Below are 24295 nucleotides of genomic sequence, written 5' to 3'. Positions count from 1 at the left end.
AAAATGGCATTGGTATCTGAATTTTTGGGTCATCTCACACTTGGAGGGGTGAGTATGGAAGAACTATACGCAATGCAGTGTGTTGTGTAATTTAAACAAAATTGTTTTATTATATTGTTCATCAAAACCTCAGGGGAGAGAATCTCGGTTCCCAACATTGGTACCAGCTGTAAATTTTGATCCAGAGAAGGATGCAAGTTGGATTGATTCAGCCATCAAAACCAAAGGTAAAAGGAAATTAATGTGTTAATCTATTGGTTTTCACGACATTGTTGTTTCTGACTGCTTTGCCCCAGTGCATAGGTTTCAGGCCTTGTATGCTCTAATTTTACTTTATTGATTTCAATGTATTACTTTTCATCCACTTAATTGCTTTATTATTTATTTCTCTGTCTGCTGCAATTTTGTAATTAGGAAGTATACTTACAAGGTTCTCAGGGTATATTAGTTTGAATTTTTATTTAGACGTGCTTGTTCTATTATTTGTGTGTAATTAAGAATAACATGCAGCAGTCTTAATGGTCTTTGTTGGCAGTCTAGTTGAAACCAAAGTTTAATCTGTTAAGTTTGTGTGGGTTACCTTTATAGTCTATGGCTCAACAGTATGTGACGTAGAGAAATGATCGAAAATACAAAGTATCTTACAAGATGGTGACGTCTTACATAGGGTGTCATCAGCCTGACACAATTTGTACGTTAATCTTAGTAAAATTCCCCCTTCCTCTATTCCAGGTGTGGATGAGGGCATAATCATTGACATCCTAACAAAACGCACCTACAGTCAGAGGAGAGAGATTGCCTTCGAGTATGAGAAGAGAGCAAAAAAGGTACACCGTAACAGAAACTGCACACACTTACAGTGGTGCTTGAAAGTTTGTGAACCCTTTAGAATTTTCTATATTTCTGCATAAATATTGTCACAGTCCGGTCCAGTCCATTCATGCCTGAGTTTGTGGGACTTCCATGCCGACTCCAGGCCGGATACGGGACAGGAATTCAGTCCTGCCTTACTGAAGGCCACTTTCCGGAAGTGGCACTCCCACACCTGCAACCACTCCTCTCCCATCAGCCAGGGCCTTCTTAAGAACTGTTTGGAGCTACTCTAGTTGCCAGACTGTCTCTAGTAGACTTTCCTCGCCTTGCTATAACCCTTTGGTATTGTGTCTTCTTGATTCCCCCTGCCTGAATTATTCCTTGCTTTTGGTCTAAGTTTTCTGTCCAGTTTTTTGCCCCTGTTTTACTTGCCAGTTCTTTTGGATTATGTTTTTGCTTCCCCTGCCTGGATTTCCCTTGTCCCTGTGTTCTTCAGTTTTTGTGAAGATTTTTCTGTCCAGTTTTTTGCCCCTGTTTTACTTGCCAGTTCTTTTGGATTGTGTTTTTGCTTCCCCTGCCTGGATTTCCCTTGTCCCTGTGTTCTTCAGTTTTTGTGAAGATTTTTCTGTCCTGTTTTTGTCCCCGACCATGCCTACCTGCTTCTGTGTTTTTGACCTCCTGGCCTGTTCTTTGACCACTGATTTTTGCCTGAGCGCTACCGTACCTCTGCCCTGTACTTCATTAAATAAGTTTTCTCTGTACACTGCCTGTCTTGAGTCTGCTCTTGGGTCCTCACTTCACCTCAGCTTGCCATTTCTGACAAAATATGACCTAAAACATCAGATTTTCACACAAGTCATAAAAGTAGATAAAGAGAACCCAGTTAAACAAATGAGACAAAAATATTATACTTGATCATTTATTTATTGAGGAAAATGATCCAATATTACATATCTGTGAGTGGCAAAAGTATGTGATCCTCTAGGATTAGCAGTTAATTTGAAGGTGAAATTAGAGTCAGGTGTTTTCAATCAATGGGATGACAATCAGGTGTGAGTGGGCACCCTGTTTTATTTAAAGAACAGGGATCTATCAAAGTCTGATCTTCACAACACATGTTTGTGGAAGTGTATCATGGAATGAACAAAGGAGTTTTCTGAGGACCTCAGAAAAAGCGTTGTTGATGCTCATCAGGCTGGAAAAAGTTACAAAGCCATCTCTAACATGTTTGGACTCCAACAATCCACAGTCAGACTGATTGTGTACTGTAGGACTCCCTTGTGTGGGTGGAGCACAGAGGACGGCAGGACAGGGATCAAGTTCCCAAAATAGCGTTTATTGCTAGACTTTTCAGTTTCAACAATACTTCATTCAAACAGACGCACACACACACCGCCGGCGTCTGGTTCAGGGATCAGATCCCTCCGCTCTCACTCTCCCTCCTCATATAGGGCGCGGTCACTGGGAAGACACACAAACACAGGTTAATTGCTCTCAGGTGAAGTGATTCTGCCACTTACCTTCCCTGACCCCGCCCTCCTGTCACAGACCGGTGCTTGACCACGCCCCCGCTGCCACATACCCCCACCGCCCGACTCAGGCCGGGCGCCCGTCCGGCCTGCAGCCGACTCCCCCCCCCCTCCCCCCTTGACGGGAGAGGAAGTCCGCCATGACCATCTGCGCCCCCGGCCTGTGGACCACCTTGAAGTTGAAGGGTTGGAGTGCCAGATACCAACGGGTGATCCACGCGTTGGCATCCTTCATGCGGTGGAGCCACTGGAGGGGCGCGTGGTCCGAACAGAGGGTGAAAGGGCGCCCCAGCAGGTAGTAACGGAGGGCGAGGACCGCCCACTTGATCGCCAGGCACTCCTTCTCAATCGTGCTGTAGCGCCCCTCACACACTGACAGCTTCCGACTGATGTACAGGACCGGGCGGTCCTCCCCCTCCACCTGCTGGGACAAAACGGCCCCCAGCCCTCTGTCCGACGCATCCGTCTGTAACATAAAAGGGAGAGAGAAGTCAGGGGAGTGTAAAAAAGTGGCCCCCCACACAGTGCAGCCTTTACCTCAGAGAAAGCTCGCTGACACTGCTCCGTCCACTGGACCGGATCTGGCGCTCCCTTTTTAGTGAGGTCAGTCAGCGGGCTGGTGACGTCCGAATAATTAGGTACAAACCTACGATAGTAGCCAGCCAGCCCCAGGAACTGTCTCACCCCCTTTTTGGTCTTGGGCCTCGGGCAGGCCGCAATCGCCGCTGTCTTATTAATTTGGGGACGCACCTGCCCGTTGCCCAAGTGGAAGCCCAGATACCGTACTTCCACCCGCCCAATTGCACACTTCTTTGGGTTGGCAGTGAGTCCCGCCCGCCTCAGCGACCTAAGGACGGCCCTCAGGTGTTGCAGGTGCCGCTGCCAGTCATTACTATAAATGATAATATCGTCCAAATATGCGGCCGCATAGGTGGCGTGGGGCCGGAGGACCCTGTCCATCAGCCGCTGAAATGTAGCGGGCGCCCCAAACAGCCCAAACGGAAGTGTGACGAACTGATGTAAGCCGAACGGTGTGGAAAAGGCCGTTTTCTCCCGGGATAATGGAGTCAAGGGGATCTGCCAATATCCCTTTGTCAAATCCAGTGTCGAGTAAAAGCGAGCCGTGCCTAGTCGATCGAGCAGCTCATCAATACGAGGCATTGGGTACGCATCGAATTTAGACACCGCGTTGACTTTTCTATAGTCCACACAGAACCGGACCGAGCCGTCGGCCTTGGGAACCAAGACCACCGGGCTGCTCCAGTCACTGTGGGACTCCTCGACGATGCCCATTTTGAGCATGGCCTGAAGTTCTTCCCGAACCACCTTTTTTTTGTGTTCGGGTAGCCTGTAAGGGCGGCTACGCACTACCACCCCCGGGGGCGTCTCTATGTGGTGTTCTATGAGGTTAGTGCGACCGGGCAGGGGCGAGAACACATCCAAAAACTCGGCCTGCAACTGGGCGACCTCCGTGAGTTGGGTCGGGGAGAGGTGGTCTCCACAGGGGACCGGAGAGGTACGTGATTCCAATGTCCCTTTTTGAACCTCCGGCCCCAGCTCCGCTCTCTCCGGAACTACCGACACCAACGCCACGGGGACCTCCTCGTTCCAGAGTTTCAGCAGATTGAGGTGGTAGATCTGTAGCGCCCCACCCCTGTCTGCTCGCCTCACCTCATAGTCAACGTCCCCGACTCGCCGTGTGACCTTAAAGGGCCCTTGCCACTTGGCGATCAATTTGGAGCTCGACGTGGGCAGCAGTACGAGTACTTTATCTCCCGGTGTGAACTCTCTAAGGCGCGTACCCTTGTTGTACAGGCGGGCTTGCCGTTCCTGGGCCTGCCGCAAATTCTCCTGAGTTAGGTGGGTGAGCGTGTGGAGTTTTGCACACAGGTCCATAACGTACTGAATTTCGTTCTTACTTTGTGAAGGTCCCTCCTCCCAATTTTCCCGCAGCATGTCCAGGATGCCGCGCGGCTTACGCCCATATAATAATTCAAACGGGGAGAACCCCGTGGAAGCTTGGGGGACCTCTCACACTGAGAACAGCAAGGGTTCGAGCCACTTATCCCAATTACGTGCGTCCTCACTTACGAATTTTTTAATAATATTTTTGAGGGTGCGGTTGAACCGTTCCACTAAACCGTCCGTTTGTGGGTGATATACGCTGGTGCGGATCAGCTTAATCCCCAGTAACCCATACAGTTCGCGCAGTGTTCGTGACATAAATGTAGTGCCTTGGTCAGTCAGAATCTCTTTCGGGATTCCAACTCGGGAGATGACGCGGAAGAGTGCCTCTGCAATACTGCGTGCTGAGATATTGCGCAGAGGCACTGCTTCCGGGTATCGCGTTGCATAGTCCACCAGAACTAATATAAAGCGGTACCCTCGTGCTGACCGATCTAATGGCCCGACGAGATCCATCCCAATTCTCTCGAACGGGGTCTCGATTAATGGTAGAGGGCGCAAAGGCGCTTTTGGAATGGCCACTGGGTTTACTAACTGGCATTCGCGGCATGCCGTACACCACCTACGGACATCGCCGCGAATCCCCGGCCAATAGAATCGGGCCATTATTCGGGCTAGTGTTTTATCCTGCCCCAAGTGTCTAGCCATGGGATTAAAGTGAGCCGCCTGGAATACCAATTCCCTGCGGCTCTTTGGAATCAAAAGCTGCGTGACTCGCTCTTTAGTTTGAGTGTCCTGCGTCACTCGGTATAATCTATCCTTCAAAATCGCGAAGTAGGGGAAGGACGGGGTGGCGTTCGGCGGGAGCGTTTGACCATCGATTACTCTCACTTGGTCAAACGCATGCCGCAGAGTCTCGTCTCGCGACTGCTCTAATGGGAAATCCGCGAGGGATTCCCCAATAGAGAGAGGAGGAGCCGGTGGCTCCACACTCTGACGCGGAGATGACGTAGACGGCTCTGTGACAGCTGCTCCCGCCAAAGCGACACCGGGACCTCCCCCTGTCAAATGGCAGGACCCACTCTCTACTAGGCGCGTCATTAACCCCCGAAATCCCGGCCAATCCGTCCCCAAAATTAAAGAGTGGATAAGGCGAGGATTAACCGCCACCTTCACTATAAATTTTTCCCCTCTGAAAATAATGTGGACCGACACCAAAGGGTAGTGGTGAACATCCCCGTGCACACACAAAACCTTCACCCCTTGTGCTCCCCCCAATGCCTCGTTTTGAACCAGGCTTTGGCGAATTGAGGTCTGATTACAACCAGAATCCACCAACGCCTGATATGTAGCCCCTTGGATACTCACCAGTATGCGATACGCTCCAGCCCGATCGAGGGCGGCCTCTGGCACATCGGGGATCCGAACCACCATGCCCACTTCCATTGCTGTGCACTGCTGTTGAAGGTGGCCCGGTTCCCCGCAGCGCCAGCAAACCGGCCCGGGCTTTCCCTCTGCACCGGTGATCTGGGGCTCACTCACCTGAGGTGAGGGAGAGACAGACACAGAAGGGAGAAACAGGAGGGCACCACGGGTGCGGCGGGCCAGCTGGGGTGGTGCCGGCCCCTGCCTCCGCGGTGGGGGAATGGGGCGAGGACGGGACACAGGAGGAGGGGGAGAGAGAGAGAGAGAGAGAGAAGAGGAGAGAAGAGATGATGTCATCTGCTGTCCTGCCGCCGGGACAGCTGCCAGATGATCCTCCGCCAGCTCGACTGCCTGATCCAGCGACGCCGGGCGGTGGCACTGGACCCACTCCACGGTTCCTGCTGGTAAGCGGGCGATGAACTGTTCCAGTACCACCTGGTCGACGATTCCCTTGGCGTCGCGATCGTTGGCCCTCAGCCACCGCCAGCAGGCGTCCCGGAGCTGCTGGCCGAACGCGAACGGCCAGCCGACTTCCTCCAATTGCAGCGCGCGGAAGCGCTGGCGCTGTTGTTCCTGTGTGCGCCCCACTCGCTGGAGGATGGCCCGGCGGAGGTCCGCGTAGGCCAGCCGGCGGTCGGCGGGGAGCTGTAGCGCGGCCAGCTGTGCCTCTCCCGTGAGCAGGGGGAGGAGGCGCGCTGCGCGCTGCTCCATCGGCCACCCCAAGGCATCGGTGACCTGTTCAAACAACATGAGGAACGCCTCGGGGTCGTCCTGCGGGCCCATCTTGGTGACAGTGAAGGGAGACGGGCCCGCGGCCGGAGCGCTGGTGGGCCCCGCCGACGCGAGGAGATGCCGGAACGCCTTGCGATCTTCCTGCTGGGCCAGCACCAGGGCTTCGAAGCGCCGTTCTTGTTCCTTTCGGAGTGTGACAAGCGCCTGGTGCTGGCTTTGCTGAGCCGTGGCGAGGGCGTGGACCAGGTCGGTGAACGGGGAGGATTCCATGGGGCTGCTGGGCTGGTGCTCCACTTCCCGGGTTTCGGCACCACTGTAGGACTCCCTTGTGTGGGTGGAGCACAGAGGACGGCAGGACAGGGATCAAGTTCCCAAAATAGCGTTTATTGCTAGACTTTTCAGTTTCAACAATACTTCATTCAAACAGACGCACACACACACCGCCGGGGTCTGGTTCAGGGATCAGATCCCTCTGCTCTCACTCTCCCTCCTCATATAGGGCGCGGTCACTGGGAAGACACACAAACACAGGTTAATTGCTCTCAGGTGAAGTGATTCTGCCACTTCCCTTCCCTGACCCCGCCCTCCTGTCACAGACCGGTGCTTGACCACGCCCCCACTGCCACATGTACAAATGGAGGAAATTCAAGACTATTGTTACCCTCCCCAGGAGTGGTCGACCAACAAAAATCACTCCAAAAGTAAGGTGTGTAACAGTCGGCAAGGTCATAAAGGACCCCAGGGTAACTACTAAGCAACTGAAGGCCGCTCTCACATTGGCTAATGTTAATGTTCATGAGTCCACCATCAGGAGAACACTGAACAACAATGGTGTGCATGGCAGGGTTGCAAGGAGAAAGCCACTGCTCTCCAAAAAGAACATTGCTGCTCGTCTGCAGTTTGCTAAAGATCATGTGGACAAGCCAGAAGGCTATTGGAAAAATGTTTTGTGGATGGATGAGACCAAAATAGAACTTTTTGGTTTAAATCAGAAGCGTTATGTTTGGAGAAAGGAAAACACTGCATTCCAGCATAAGAACCTTATCCCATCTGTGAAACATGGTGGTGGTAGTATCATGGTTTGGGCCTGTTTTGCTGCATCTGGGCCAGGATTGCTTGCCATCATTGATGGAACAATGAATTCTGAATTATACCAGTGAATTCTAAAGGAAAAGGTCAGGACATCTGTCCATGAACTGAATGTCAAGAGAAGGTGGGTCATGCAGCAAGAGAATGACCCTAAGCACACAAGTCGTTCTACCAAAGAATGGTTAAAGAAGAATAAAGTTAATGTTTTGGAATGGCCAAGTCAAAGTCCTGACCTTAATCCAATCGAAATGTTGTGGAAGGACCTGAAGCGAGCAGTTCATGTGAGGAAACCCACCAAAATCCCAGAGTTGAAGCTGTTCTGTACAAAGGAATGGGCTAAAATGCCTCCAAGCCAGTGTGCAGGACTGATCAACAGTTACCGAAAATGCTTAGTTGCAGTTATTGCTGCACAAAGGGGTCACACCAGATACTGAAAACAAAGGTTCACATACTTTTGCCACTCACAGATATGTAATATTGGATCATTTTCCTCAATAAATAAATTACCAAGTATAATATTTTGTCTCATTTGTTTAACTGGGTTCTCTTTATCTACTTTTAGGACTTGTGTGAAAATCTGATGATGTTTTAGGTCATATTTATGCAGAAATATAGAAAATTCTAAAGTGTTCACAAACCTTCAAACATCACTGTATACCCCATTGCCAGACAGTGGTAAAGACTACCTGCTAAATTTGGTATGGTATCAGAAATGTCTTTTTCCACACGCCACTCAAGTTTTCATATTTCACTATCAGCAAGTAGATACAGCCAAATTAAAACACGGAAGAGAACTACACTGTTTGATTTTAGAGTGTATTTTTATCCATATTATCTATATTATTTATAAATATGGGCGGCACGGTGGTGTAGTGGTTAGCGCTGTCGCCTCACAGCAAGAAGGTCCTGGGTTCGAGCACCGGGGCCGGCGAGGGCCTTTCTGTGTGGAGTTTGCATGTTCTCCCCGTGTCCGCGTGGGTTTCCTCCGGGTGCTCCGGTTTCCCCCACAGTCCAAAGACATGCAGGTTAGGTTAACTGGTGACTCTAAATTGAGCGTAGGTGTGAATGTGAGTGTGAATGGTTGTCTGTGTCTATGTGTCAGCCCTGTGATAACCTGGTGACTTGTCCAGGGTGAACCCCGCCTTTCGCCCGTAGTCAGCTGGGATAGGCTCCAGCTTGCCTGCGACCCTGTAGAAGGATAAAGCGGCTAGAGATAATGTGATGTGATGTGAATGTGAATCGACATGCTAACATCCAAAAGTTGGGCAAATGGTAACATTTGGTGCTGGGAGTTCTCACCTCCAGTCTTGGGATCACCCCTGGCCTGCACATTTGGAAATTTTCCTTACAGCTAACACACCTGATTCAACTGATCCACTAATTAGTGAACTCTCAATGAGTTGGGGCAGGTCGTCTCATACAAATTGTTTGATTCTGGGCACCAGGGAAAACTTACTATAATAGATGCCCAAATATATTTAATATACATGGCTATTTTAGAGCTTGACTACTACCTTATGGCAACAAAAATGGTTTAAATGCCACATGCAATCTGAATAAGTTTGATATAGTTTGCCTGTCCGTTAACAACGATGCAGAGAAACTGAAATTAAATGGTTCATGCAGGTAAACAATCCAGAACAGCAGGCAAAATCATAAAATGGTGAAACAGGCTATCGTAGACTAGGCAGAATCAAAGACAAGAAACAGGAATGCAGGGATCAGGAAACTGGGAGAAACAATATGCAAGCACGGCTTGATACATTGTCAACAACTCAACTCAATACTTCGCAAAGTAAGTGAGTTTTCACAGCCTTTATATAGCCGCGCTCATTGTGTCTTAATCCCGTGCAGGTGTGAGTTGTTTACGGCGCGCGCGCTGTCCAGAACGTGCCCGAGAGTCTATCTGATGCTCGCGGCAAGGCATGCAGGTGTGACAATACTGTATATCAGCACAGATCTCACTTCTGGGTGACACTGGATAGTGCAATTATTAGTTATTTCTCTTCCACAACTGTAGGGGAGAGCGGGGTAAGATGAGCCAGAGGGTAAGATGAGCCACCCCCTGTTTCTAAGAAACAGTAAACAAATGTGATCATGTGACCACATTCAAAGGGGGGCGGGACCATTTACTTACACTTGTGGAGAGGAGCACCACATGTCAAACTAGGTGAGGGAGATATTTATAAAAATGTGTTTTTGTGCTTTCTAAGTCAATTCCATGTTTGTCCACAGTGAAGGTGATTTAGAGAAGACAAAAGTAGAATAATATTTAGACACATTAGGGTTAAGTTAGTGGCTTTCTAAGCTATGATATGAATGCTAATAAAAATAATTTTGATTAGCCTAATCCCCTTTATTAGCATTTTTCTACAAAATGGTGGCCACGGGGTAAGACGAGCCATTAGATGTGGGGCAAGTTGAGCCACTGGCTCAACTTACCCCATTGGTGGCTGAGCTTACCCAATATGGATGACACTTAAGTTTTCACATTTACTGGTCATATATGACAACAACATTTTATATATATATATATATATATATATATATATATATATATATATATATATATATATATATATGACATCAGATGAGGAAGACCAGTTGTTAGATGTGGGGGATTATGTTGTGGCAAAATTCACGGGGAAGAAGAAAGTGCATTTCTTCATTGGCCAGATAATCAAATTGGATGTCTTCGAAATAGAGGCAAGATTTGTCAAAAGAAGCTGGTCATGCCATGGCTCTGCAAGAAAGCCGACCTTTGTCTTCAAAGAGAAAGATAAGGCTGTCCTGTCAAGACAGGATATTGTGAAAAAATTGCCCCACCCCTTTACTGTTGGGGGGACAGCACGGAGGGAGAGGCAAATGGTGTTCCCTTGCAATTTGAACGCTTGGAACATTGAATAATGATGAAATGATTGATGGAATGATTGCTGCATGTTTTAGCAATGTTTTAACCTACTGAAAGAAATAAGATTTTTTGGCACTGTTCTACTGTTTTAGTAATTTCTATAATATAGTATATCTCTCATTCCCTCTCTAACCATCCCTCTTTCTATCTATCTATGCATATCTCTCTCTCTCTATCCATCTATCTATCCCTCCCTATCCCATCTCGTTCTATCACCTCTCTCTTCATCTCCCCTTCTCTATGCAACGGCCCTATCCCCCACTTGATTGACTTGACTTGATTCACTGATTGCATTTCTAATAATAAAAGTTGTTTACTTTGTTAACCTAACATGTTTTGTGTTGGCTCAATTTACCCCACACAGTGGCTCATCTTACCCCGTGCATGGGGTAAGTTGAGCCACTTGACATTTTTTTTTCAAGAGGTAATATCGCTCTAACCATAAGAGCTTATCAATTATTTTTTGCTCAGATAGTAACAGTACACTTTGAAATTTGGTATGGTGTGTAGACTGGAAGCAAAAATGGCTTTAACATGTAGTTATGATGAAAAATGTAAAAAAGTGGCTCATCTTACCCCGCTCTCCCCTATGCTTTAAAGACAAGTGAGTTGAAAGACTCTTCAGAATGAGTATCAGTCTTTTTTTTAAAACTTGAGTGTTAGTTTTAAGTCTGTTTAAGTCTATTCAGGTCGTGTTATTATACACACACACACACACACACACACACACACATATATATATATATATATATATATATATATATATATATATATATATATATATATATATATATATAAGTATGCATAAAAATAGTTAAGGCCTATATTATTGCACATAATTGCATCGATGAGAGATGGCAGAGGTAGTAATGGTGAAGTAGTGCAAATATAATGACAAACAGGTTATTGGTGCTACGTTACAAGTTGTGGGTGTTATACAGTCTGACAGCAGCCGGTATGAATGACCTGCGGTCTCTCTCCTTCTTACACCGTGGGTGTAGCAGTCTACTACTAAAAGAACTGCTTAAAGCCCCCACAGCCTCATGTAGGGGGTGAGAGGGGTTATCCATGATTGAGGTCAGCTTGGCTAACATCCTCCTCTCACCCACCACCTCAATAGATTCCAGAGGACAGTCCAAGACTGAGCCAGCCCTTCTGACCAGTTTATTAAGTTTCTTCCTGTCCCTCTCTGAACTTCCACAGCCCCAGCAGACCACAGCATAGAAAATCACTGATGCTACCACAGAGTCATAAAAAGTCCTAAGCAGTGTCCTGCACACACCAAAAGACCTCAGTCTTCTCAAGAGGTGGAGACGACTTTGGCCCTTCTTGTACAGGACATCTGTGTTGTTAGTCCAGTCCAGTTTGTTGTTGAGGTGAACACCCAGGTATTTGTACTCCTCCACGATCTCGATGTCCAAACCCTGGATGTTCACTGGTGCAATTTGGGAAACCGTCCTTCTGAAATCGATCACCACCTCCTTTGTCTTGCTGGCGTTGATGCGCAGGTGGTTCAGTTCGCACCAGGGGACAAAGTTGGTGATGACCTCTCTGTACTCCAGATCGTCCCCCTCTGACACATGTCCAATGATGGCTGTATCATCTGAGAACTTCTGGAGGTGGCAGCTGTCCGTGTTGTAGCTGAAGTCAGATGTGTAAAGTGTAAAGAGGAAAGGAGAGAGCACCGTACCCTGTGGAGCCCCTGTGCTGCAGACTACCACATCAGACACACAGTCGCAGAGCCTCACATACCGCAGTCTGTTAATGAGGTAGTCGATGATCCATGCAGCCAGGTGGCAGTCGACACGAGCTCCCTCCAGCTTCCCCCTAAGCAGTGATGGCTGGATTGTGTTGAAAGCACTGGAGAAGTCAAAGAACATGATTCTCACAGTGCTCCCAGTGCCCTCCAGGTGCAAAAGTGACCGGTGTAGCAGGTAAATGACAGCATCATCCACACCAATGCCCGGTCGATATGCGAACTGCAGGGGGTCCATCTCGCTGTTCACCAGGTGTCGGAGGTGGGAGAGAACAATCCTCTCCATGATCTTCATGAGGTGAGACGTTAAAGCTACTGGCCGAAAGTGGTTGGGCTCCCTGGGGTGCGCAGTCTTGGGAACTGGAACCACACATGATGTTTTCCACAGAAGTGGAACTTTCTCCAGACTGAGGCTCAGGTTGAAAATGTACAGAAGAATCCCACAGAGCTGATCTGCACAATCCTTAAGCAGTCTGGAGTTAATACCATTAGGGCCAGCAGCTTTCCTCATCTTGATCTTCCTCAGCTCCTTCAACACCTGATCAGCTGTTATGGAGAGGCGAGGGGTGTAGCTGAGGTGTGACTCCTGTAGACTGAGGTTGGGGGTGGAGTGTGTGGATTGGTCTGGCAGGGAGCAGAGGGGGGTGATGTGGTGTGAGGAGGGAGCTGTTGGTGTCAGAGGTATTATGAGGGGAGAGGGGTGGTGGTGGAGTGATAACACAGACAGGTCAGGACTATGGTGAGTGGGGGAGGGTGGGGTGGCACAGTCAAATCTGTTGAAAAAGAGATTCAACTCATTTGCCCAGTCCTGGCCCCCAGATACAGGGCCCCTCCCACTGTCCTTTGTGTGGCCAGAGATGGTTTTCAGGCCTCTCCATACCTCACCGGTGTTGCTCCCCTTGAGGCACTCCTCCAGCTTCCTCCTGTAGCTGTCTGTGCCTCTCCTTATCCCCCATGTCTAGAACACTTTGTGGGCGATGACATTGCAATAAAAAAATAAAAATAAAAGTGTGTGTATATGTATATATATATATATATATATATATATATATATATATATATATATATATATACACACACAGTGGTGCTTGAAAGTTTGTGAACCCTTTAGAATTTTCTATATTTCTACATAATATGACCTAAAACATCATCAGATTTTCACACAAGTTCTAAAAGTAGATAAAGAGAACCCAGTTAAACAAATGAGACAACAAATATTATACTTGGTATTTTATTTATTGAGGAAAATGATCCAATATTACATATCTGTGAGTGGCAAAAGTATGTGAACCTTTGTTTTCAGTATCTAGTGTGACCCCCTTGTGCAGCAATAACTGCAGCTAAACGTTTGCGGTAACTGTTGATCAGTCCTGCACACCGGCTTGGAGGAATTTTAGCCCGTTCCTCCGTACAGAACAGCTTCAACTCTGTGATGTTGGTGGGTTTCCTCACATGAACTGCTCGCTTCAGGTCCTTCCACAATATTGCGATTGGATTAAAGTGCATATCACAGGTAAATTCAGGAGCAAGATCAATGTAATTCTCCTATTTTATATTAAACTTTTTTCAAATATCTGTAACATTCTGCATTCTCTGCAATTTTTTTACCTTGCGCAATCCCAGAAAAATTGAAATCAAAGCCATTTGAGGCGAATTGGTCCGCCTCTGAAAAAACTTTTCATTTGAATTTCCCGGGAAACATTGATTTTCGTGACATCATCTGCGGGACACCTCCCTCTGAATCCTATGTCAGCGCTGGTTTGTTTATGAGAAACCGACCTGGTGGTTTACTGCAAATTTCTTCAACATTATTGCGTAATTATTAAAATGGTTAAAAGATGTATTGTAGGAGGGTGTGGCAACACCAATCTTGATGGGATTAGTACTCATCGTTTCCCAAAATACCAGACAATGAGAGAGAAATGGGAGCACTTGGTCTACACAGGCTGTGCACTGAAACCTTGCAAAGCTCTCGCAGCCTGCTGGCGCTTCCACAGGTGACGTCACAATTCTGGCTCCAGACTCCCTTGGGATTTTTCCAGACACATTTTGTTATTTTATTGTTTTCTGCTGTAGACAGATGACCTTGTGCAAAATTACCCTTCTGGATGAGTGTGTAAAGGGAAATACTTTCATTTAAAAAAAAAACGAAATTGGTCCAGAATATGCCTTTTAAGGTCAGGACTTTGATTTGGCCATTTCAAAACATTAACTTTATTCTTCTTTAACCATTCTTTGGTAGAACGACTTGTGTGCTTGGGGTTGTTGTCTTGCTGCATGACCCACCTTCTCTTGAGATTCAGTTCATGGACAGATGTCCTGACATTTTCCTTTAGAATTTGCTGGTATAATTCAGAATTCATTGTTCCATCAATGATGGCAAGCAATCCTGGCCCAGATGCAGCAAAACAGGCCCAAACCATGATACTACCACCACCATGTTTCACAGATGGGATAAGGCTCTTATGCTGGAATGCAGTGTTTCCCTTTCTCCAAACATAATGCTTCTCATTTAAAGCAAAAAGTTCTATTTTGGTCTCATCCATCCACAAAACATTTTCCCAATCACCTTCTGGCTTGTCCACATGATCTTGAGCAAACTGCAGACGAGCAGCAATATTCTTTGTGGAGAGCAGTGGCTTTCTCCTTGCAACCCTGCCATACACACCATTGTTGTTCAGTGTTCTCCTGATGTTGGACTCATGAACATTAACATTAGCCAATGTGAGAGAGGCCTTCAGTTGCTTAGAAGTTACCCTGGGGTCCTTTGTGACCTTGCCGACTATTACATGCCTTGTTCTTGGAGTGATCTTTGTTGGTCGACCACTCCTGGGGAGGGTAACAATGGTCTTGAATTTCCTCCATTTGTACACAATCTGTCTGACTGTGGATTGGTGGAGTCCAAGCTCTTTAGAGATGGTTTTGTAACCTTTTCCAGCCTGATGAGCATCAACGATGCTTTTTCTAAGGTCCTCAGAAATCTCCTTTGTTCGTGCCATGATACACTTCCACAAACATGTGTTGTGAAGATCAGACTTTTATAGATCCCTGTTCTTTAAATAAAACAGGGTGCCCACTCACACCTGATTGTCATCCCACCTGATTCTAATTCCACCTTCAAATTGACTGCTAATCCTAGAGGTTCACATACTTTTGCTGCTCACAGATATGTAATATTGGATCATTTTCCTCAATAAATAAATAAATGACCAGGAAAAATATTTTTGTCTCATTTGTTTAACTGGGTTCTCTTTATCTACTTTTAGGACTTGTGTGAAAATCTGATGATGTTTTAGATCATATTTATGCAGAAATATAGAAAATTCGAAAGGGTTTACAAACTTTCAAGCACCTGTGTGTGTGTGTGTAATAGCAATTAATCTCCAGTTATACCAACAAATGTCTGTCAAATAAGATTTAAGCCATTCAAGAACTTAGACTTATTAAATAGCATGGATGAGACATGAATGTACAGTTTAACTTTATTGTGTTTTTGACTGCTGTAGGAACTGGTTACTGCCCTGAAGGGAGCGCTGTCAGGCTCTCTAGAAAATGTTATTCTTGGCCTAATGAAGCACACCGCACATTATGATGCCTTTGAGCTCAGAGCTTCAATGAAGGTAAGTTTCAGCCCTCATATACAAAGTATGTGTTCCAGCTCTGTACTTCAAAGTGCCAGTTTCACTTATTCAAAATGTCTATCTGGGGCATAAACTCTGTCAAATTCACTGTAAAAAGGCAACAGAGAGTATACCGTAGGTGCTAAAGAAGGACTATAGCACCTATGGTTTACAATGACCTGTTTGACTGAGAACCTTCACAGTATACATAGAAAAAAAAAACCACTCTCATAGCAGAGATATTAGTTGTACCATCAAATCAGCTGCTTCCAGTCCATTTCTAATATTTAAAAATTTCATTCAAAAAGATTGCAGTATCCACAATGTCGCAGAAAAATAACTTATCACAATATCAATATTATTTTGTCATATTGCCCAGCACTAGTAGTACAACCCCGATTCCAAAAAAGTTGGGACAAAGTCCAAATTGTAAATAAAAATGGAATGCAATGATGTGGAAGTTTCAAAATTCCATATTTTATTCAGAATAGAGCATAGATGACATATCAAATGTTTAAACTGAGAAAATGTATCATTTAAAGAGAAAAATTAGGTGATTTTAAATTTCATGACAACAACACATCTCAAAAAAGTTGGGACAAGGCCATGTTTCCCACTGTGAGACATCCCCTTTTCTCTTTACAACAGTCTGTAAACGTCTGGGGACTGAGGAGACAAGTTGCTCAAGTTTAGGGATAGGAATGTTAACCCATTCTTGTCTAATGTAGGATTCTAGTTGCTCAACTGTCTTAGGTCTTTTTTGTCATATCTTCCGTTTTATGATGCGCCAAATGTTTTCTATGGGTGAAAGATCTGGACTGCAGTTCAGTACCCGGACCCTTCTTCTATGCAGCCGTGATGCTGTAATTGATGCAGTATGTGGTTTGGCATTGTCATGTTGGAAAATGCAAGGTCTTCCCTGAAAGAGATGTCGTCTGGATGGGAGCATATGTTGCTCTAGAACCTGGATATACCTTTCAGCATTGATGGTGTCTTTCCAGATGTGTAAGCTGCCCATGCCACATGCACTAATGCAACCCCATACCATCAGAGATGCAGGCTTCTGAACTGAGCGCTGATAACAACTCGGGTCGTCCTTCTCCTCTTTAGTCCGAATGACACGGCGTCCCTGATTTCCATAAAGAACTTCAAATTTTGATTCGTCTGACCACAGAACAGTTTTCCATTTTGCCACAGTCCATTTTAAATGAGCCTTGGCCCAGAGAAGACGTCTGCACTTCTGGATCATGTTTAGATACGGCTTCTTCTTTGAACTATAGAGTTTTAGCTGGCAATGGCGGATGGCACGGTGAATTGTGTTCACAGATAATGTTCTCTGGAAATATTCTTGAGCCCATTTTGTGATTTCCAATACAGAAGCATGCCTGTATGTGATGCAGTGCCGTCTAAAGGCCCGAAGATCACGGGCACCCAGTATGGTTTTCCGGCCTTGACCCTTACGCACAGAGATTCTTCCAGATTCTCTGAATCTTTTGATGATATTATGCACTGTAGATGATGATCTGTTCAAACTCTTTGCAATTTTACACTGTCGAACTCCTTTCTGATATTGCTCCACTATTTGTCGGCGCAGAATTAGGGGGATTGGTGATCCTCTTCCCATCTTTACTTCTGAGAGTCGCCGCCACTCTAAGATGCTCTTTTTATACCCAGTCATGTTAATGACCTATTGCCAATTGACCTAATGAGTTGCAATTTGGTCCTCCAGCTGTTCCTTTTTTGTACCTTTAACTTTTCCAGCCTCTTATTGCCCCTGTCCCAACTTTTTTGAGAAGTGTTGCTGTCATGAAATTTCAAATGAGCCAATATTTGGCATGAAATTTCAAAATGTCTCACTTTCGGCATTTGATATGTTGTCTATGTTCTATTGTGAATACAATATCAGTTTTTAAGATTTGTAAATTATTGCATTCCGTTTTTATTTACAATTTGTACTTTGTCTGAACTTTTTTGGAATCGGGATTGTACTGATCTTTATGTTTAAGGAAGTGATGTATTCTTTATAGGGTCTAGGCACTGATGAAGAGAGTTTGATTGAGATGGTCTGTTCTCGTAGCAATGAGGAGCTGATGGAGATTAAAAAAGTTTACAAGGAACGTAAGTGAAACTCTTTGTCTCTTGGCACTATATGGTGGTTGCTCTATACTAAATGGACCTCCTTTTCCTTCTTGCACATGCTACACTGTTCGGCTGCCTTCACACTAGCCAAATATACTTCTAAATGCAGTCCTTTGGGAAGCAGCTGGAAAGTGGGTAGAATGTAGCTGCTTTGAAAAAGTGCTGCAACTGGCTTTTTTGTCCCAGTTTTCGGGGGCTTCCAAGAGTGGACTGGAGATTAAAAAAAAAGGTTCTGGACACCACTCAGCACTTCTCTGAACTAATTTCACTTTTTGGATGCAAACAGGCATGAATAAAGAGATGACATATGCTAATCAGGAGATGTATTTTAATATCAATATTAAATGTCCCAGTGTAGCTAGTGATAACAAATTTATTAGTTTTAGGACATTCATTGGTATTTTACATCATGGACTGCTCCCACTTTAATAGTGACTGAATAATATAGTCTAAGTCTATGCTTTATTGGCATATGTAATACAGTCTATAGTCACAAGCACTGCTCTTCTCTTAATTTTCTGTCTCCAAAGCCAAACTTGGTTTATCTGCCTCCTTCTCACAATAGCTATACTAAATGTCTCATTATCTCTAGCCGCTTTATCCTGTTCTACAGGGTCGCAGGCGAGCTGGAGTCTATCCCAGCTGACTATGGGCGAAAGGCGGGGTACACCCTGGGCAAGTCACCAGGTCATCACAGGGCTGACACATAGACACAGACAACCATTCACACTCACATTCACACCTACGCTCAATTTAGAGTCACCAGTTAACCTAACCTGCATGTCTTTGGACTGTGGGGGAAACCGGAGCACCCGGAGGAAACCCACGCGGACACGGGGAGAACATGCAAACTCCGCACAGAAAGGCCCTCGCCGGCCACGGGGCTCGAACCCGGAACCTTCTTGCTGTGAGGCGACAGCGCTAACCACTACACCACCGTGCCGCCCCAGCTATACTAAATGTGAGTCGACTAAATGTTTTGTTAATGTTCGTTATCTGGGACTTGAAAAATGTCTAGTGTGAAGACAGTCGAGCATTGAGCGGAGTAGACTTTGTGGACCACTTTTATTGCTTTGTTGAAGTGCATTGCAAGATGTTAATTTAAAGTATTAACAGTGGCGGCGGGGGGGCTTATGATGGGAGTCCTTTGACTATTCACAAGGAAGAAAAGGAGAGAGTCGTGTGAATGAACAGCCCACTGTGCGCCTTATTAAATCCCGCTGCGTCCCTTCATCCTGGTGCCCTGGAGCTTTCTCCACCTTGAAAAGGGTGTTGACATACCTTCAGTCTTTGATGACCGAACAACTGTACACTGCTACATGTACATAAAGATATCGTGGACACCATGGACTTGATCCCTATTGCTGCTGCCTTCTCATCTTTCAATGACGAGAGTGAGAATGCGCTACTCTGGTTCCTTCAATTAAGCAAGGTACATTTGAACGTTGTATGTGTATTTACTCACATGTAAACACAGTGGAAAGTACCAAACCCATGGTAAGAGGGTGTTATCCTCTCAGCAATACTGAGTAGACGTAATTACGTTATAGTATCATTGGTTCTGTTTCATAGAGAAAAATACAAGGACGAAGTGTACTCTAATAGAGACATTAAACTTAGCTTTACGCCACCAAAATTTGCCTCTCAAAATGCAGGAAATATCATTTTAGAGGGTTAAAAATTCCAAAATTTTCCGAGGGGCATGCCCCTGCCCCTGCCCCTGCCTCCCCCCATCCAAAACTTCCTCCGCCACCTCTGATTAAGATAGATTTTGCTATAGTAGCCTTAATGTTAGACATTAAAAATCGGTGTACAGGGTTTGAAAGGTGCATATTTGCCTTTTTAAAGCAGGTATGGCAACTTTATCAAACTGAACAAACAAACAAACAAACAAACAAACAAACAAACAAACAAAAAGCATAAAGCCAAGTAGTAGAGATGGATTATTTAAAAAAAAATCCAAAGAAGATTTTGCATATTTGAGTCTTTGTTCTAAGATTTTTGTTCCTGTTTCCACAACTGCAAACAAACGTGCAGATTGGCTAACCACACAGAGAGTGGACCACACAGAGAGTGGACCACACAGAGAATGGACCCTGGCTTGCAAACTGAAACCACTTTCTTTCTTAAAGACATTAAAACATGGATTGTTAAAAATATATAACCAACTTAAAAAATCACCATGAGTATGAGTTTGCATTTACATGTTTTAGAAGGAAAGGTGACATCTATGTAAAGCACAATCTTTTTGTCTGGTGATAGTGTTCAAGAAGGACTTGGAGAAAGATGTGGCTGGAGATACGTCTGGGGACTTTTGTAGGTTGCTGCTATCTCTAGTTGAGGTAAAGTAAATGAAAAGTTAATTCATATTTACATTTATCTCTTTGGCAGACACTTTTATTCAAAGTGATTTACAATGGGTCAGTAATATTTGAAAGCTGGGAGTCTTGCTCTCAGGCCCAAAAATCCAATGCAATACAGCTATGCAAACTATACACTGACTATGAACTTTAAGAGCTACATTATCTCTGGTTGATAATTTATACATACACTATCGATCGATCAATTGATCAGTCGTACTGTGCAAAAGTCTTAAGCACATGTAAAGAAATGCTGTCGACCAAAAATGGCTTAAAAAATAATGAAATGTTTCAACATTAAAACAAAATGCTATAAACAGTAATCAGTAAGCCATAATAAATGAAACAAACCCTTAGCAAAAAGAAGTTTATTCAAGTGTACTATGAGTATACTTATTTTTTACTAAAACTGCAGAAGTATACTTGAAGTTGACTTTTTATAAACTATATTTTATATACTTAAGAATAGTATAGTGAAGTATACTTGGCTTATACTGAAAAGTATAAATAAAAGTCTAAGACTAAGTACATTAATACTAAGACTTATACTTTAATACTAAAACGTATACTTTAGTATACTTTTCACGTTTTTCTGCCACAAAGTACTAATACTTAGTATATCTTGCTCCAAGTGCATAATAAGGTCAAGTCATTGACTCATGCTTAACATTTAATTTATATATTAATATAATATAATGCTGGAGTTTAAAACTTTACAGTATATAGTATGTGTGCTCAATTGCATTATCTTTATGTACCTTAAAATCATACACAAAAACAGAAAAACTTTTTTTTTTTTTTAAAGATATTTTTTGGGCTTTTTTCCACCTTTATTGGATAGGACAGTGCAGAGACAGGACAGGAAATGAGTGGGAGAGAGAGACGGGGAGGGATCGGGAAACAACCTTGGGTCGGAACCGAACCCGGGCCCCCGGATCCATGGCATGGCGCCTTAGCCACCTGAGCCACAACACCCCCCAACAAAAAAAACAGAAAAACTTTTGACTTGACTTTATTGATCAATTTCTCCAGTAAGGAAGGACTTGATTTCATAGGTCTTTATTTTTGAAATGTTTGAAAATATATCAAACTTGTTTTCAACATTCTGTCTTGTGATTTTGTAAATGCATCACACTCTTGTGTACATACAGTATGAGTAAACTTTAAGAATACATTAAGGAGTATATTTCCAGTATATAAATAGTAAGCTACAAGTAATATGCCAAGCAAACTTAAAGTATAACAAGTAAACTAGTGAAATAACCAACGTTTATAACAGTATACTTAAAGTATACAATAATAAACTAAAAATAGGGACTTGAAGTATGTAACTAAGGAGTGTTGTGGCTCAGTCAACTAAAGCACCATACCATAAATCTGGGGACCTGGGCTCGATTCCAACCCAAGGTAATTTCCTGATCCTGCTCATTTCCTGTCTCTACACTGTCCTATCCAATAAAGGTGAAAAAAGCCCAAAAAAGAAGTATATCGATAAGTGTACTTGTGGTATACTTTAAGCATGCAAGAGGGATATACCAAGTACATTGATAGTATATAGATGAGTGTACTTGTTGTATACTTTAAAGTGTACTTTTGCAAACTTAAAATGAACTTTAAAGTATACTTTTATAAACTTGAAATGTTCCAATTTAGTCCGAAAAAGTATTAAATTTGTATACTTTCTAGTACACTAAAAGTACATGGTCTGTAGTATACTTGCTATACTTATACTGAAGCATACTTAATAAAATGAACTTTAAGTATACTACTTTTTGCTAAGGGAAGTCAATATTTGGTGTGAGACCACCCTTTGCTTAAAAAAAAAAAGTAGTCTCGGGTACAATGAGGTCAGTTTTATGCGGAAATGAGCTGTAGGTTTTCCTGAGCATCTTACAGAACCAGCCACAGTTCTTCTGGACACTTTGACTGTCACACTCTTCTTCATTTTGCACCAAAACCCAGCAGCCTTCATTATGTTTTCTTTTTTAATCCGAAAATATGCTGCTCAGATACAAACATTACTTTTGTGCTGAAAACCAAACGTTTGGAACTCTCAAATGTTTTTGTACTGACTCAGTAATGTAGAAGTCATAAAATGGAAATCTATAACAAGGTTTGTATTTAAAAAAAAATGGGGTGCCTAAGAATTTCACACAGTATTGTGTGTGTGTGTGTGTGTGTGTGTGTGTGTGTGTGTGTGTGTGTGTGTGTGCGCACCACATTTTGAAGGCTAAAAGAGAGGAACCCAGCAACATAGTGGACTTGGAAAGGATTGACAATGATGCCAAAGTGAGTATTCTTCAGGATGAAGTATTTCAGCCATAAGATGCTTCTGCAGAACAAATGTTCTCAGAGAAGCAGCATAACAGAGAGGATGTGATGACTTCTTTGAATTGTTGTAGGCCCTCTATGAGGCAGGAGTAAAGAGGAAGGGAACAGATGTGGCCACTTGGATAGCAATTTTCTCTGAAAGGAGTGTGCCACACCTCAAGAAAGGTAAAAACAAACAAATTGAAGCACTATTCCTTGGCAACCTAACTATGATTTAAAATATATATCTTTCTTTTTCTTAGTGTTTCAAAGGTACAACAGCTACAGCCCATATGACATAAAGGACAGCATTCAAAAGGAGGTGAAAGGAGATCTAGAAAAATCCTTCCTTACATTGGGTAAATAATGATATTTGTCTTTCCCTGAACATTCGCTCACACGTGCATACACTGACTCCATGTCATCACAATACATTTAAAGTAGTGATATGAAGCAGGATGGCACGGTGGTGTAGTGGTTAGCGCTGTCGCCTCACAGCAAGAAGGTCCGGGTTCGAGCCCCGGGGCCGGCGAGGGCCTTTCTGTGTGGAGTTTGCATGTTCTCCCCGTGTCCGCGTGGGTTTCCTCCGGGTGCTCCGGTTTCCCCCACAGTCCAAAGACATGCAGGTTAGGCTAACTGGTGACTCTAAATTGAGCGTAGGTGTGAATGTGAGTGTGAATGGTTGTCTGTGTCTATGTGTCAGCCCTGTGATGACCTGGCGACTTGTCCAGGGTGTACCCCGCCTTTCACCCGTAGTCAGCTGGGATAGGCTCCAGCTCGCCTGCGACCCTGTAGAACAGGATAAAGCGGCTAGAGATAATGAGATGAGATGAATGAGATATGAAGCAGATACTTGATGCGTAAATTAAGTGTCCGCTTCATCTTTTTCAACTTGGTTACAAGCTGCTCTGTCAGAGATGTATACTTTTTGTGGGAAGCCCTGCTGAAAGAGGGCAAGGAGGAAAGAGTACCATCTGCAACTAAGAACATGACCCCCACTTTTTCTCTCTCTAGTGGAGTGCTTCGAAAACAAACAACTTTACTTTGCCAACAAACTCAATGAAGCTATGAAGGTAAGTGTCAGGAAGGTAGTTGTGACATTTAAAATGCTCTATTTTTGTGAGTAAATCTATTCAAATCTACATTTACTGCATGTATCTAGGGTAAAAGCATTAAGGAGAAGGTTGTGACTCGGATCATGGTTTCACGTTGTGAAGTGGATCTCATGAAAATCCGCATGGAGTTCAAGACGCAGTTTGGAAAATCACTCTACCAGACGATCTCGGTTAGTATATTTAGTATCTCTCTCTCTCTCTCTCTCTCTCTCTCTCGCAGAGACAAACACTGACTCTTCTTTCACATCTCCTCTTTTCTTAGGATCATACAAAGGGTGACTACCAGAGAGCTCTGCTAAATCTGTGTGCCGGAGATGATTAGCAAGAAATGATGGGAAATGTAGTAACGCTCTGCTTACAATTATCCAAACAGGCCATGAGAACTAATACTATATGTTATTCTATATTTAATTTGTAAGTATTAGGCTTATTTGCATAATGAAACAAATATTTTATGGTGTTATTTCTCAGGCATGTACTGTATTTCTGTCATTAGAACAGTATGAGCAAAGACAGCTCCAAGATTGCTATTATTCATACTGGTGGTTAAACTGTGCTGATCTTAATAAAGAGTCTGCTGAACTTTACTTA

The 24295-nt window shown here is 44.2% G+C and overlaps 1 protein-coding gene across 1 annotated transcript; it reads left to right on the top strand.

Annotated features, from left to right (window-relative positions):
- Positions 1-24046, top strand: LOC132898970 (annexin A2-A-like). Its single transcript, XM_060940632.1, has 12 exons — positions 1-48; positions 134-227; positions 733-827; positions 15667-15780; positions 17808-17898; positions 20182-20261; positions 22509-22568; positions 22682-22775; positions 22853-22948; positions 23604-23662; positions 23752-23874; positions 23967-24046. The coding sequence occupies exons 1-12, from the start codon at positions 4-6 to the stop codon at positions 24024-24026; spliced, it is 1011 nt and encodes a 336-aa protein (XP_060796615.1). The 5' UTR covers positions 1-3; the 3' UTR covers positions 24027-24046.
- Positions 24047-24295: the final 249 nt, after the last annotated feature.

Source organism: Neoarius graeffei, chromosome 15, assembly GCF_027579695.1.
Source record: "Neoarius graeffei isolate fNeoGra1 chromosome 15, fNeoGra1.pri, whole genome shotgun sequence".
In the NCBI taxonomy this organism is placed as follows: Eukaryota; Metazoa; Chordata; class Actinopteri; order Siluriformes; family Ariidae; genus Neoarius; species Neoarius graeffei.
Note: the sequence above shows the minus strand (reverse complement) of the source record. Positions and strands in the feature narration are given on the sequence as shown.

Bases quoted from the DNA above. Each gene is read 5' to 3' on its own strand.
- LOC132898970 (XM_060940632.1), top strand. From the start codon at position 4: ATGGCATTGGTATCTGAATTTTTGGGTCATCTCACACTTGGAGGG. The intron at 228-732 runs GTAAAAGGAAAT...CCTCTATTCCAG, and splicing joins TTCAGCCATCAAAACCAAAG to GTGTGGATGAGGGCATAATC. The intron at 828-15,666 runs GTACACCGTAAC...TGACTGCTGTAG, and splicing joins ATGAGAAGAGAGCAAAAAAG to GAACTGGTTACTGCCCTGAA.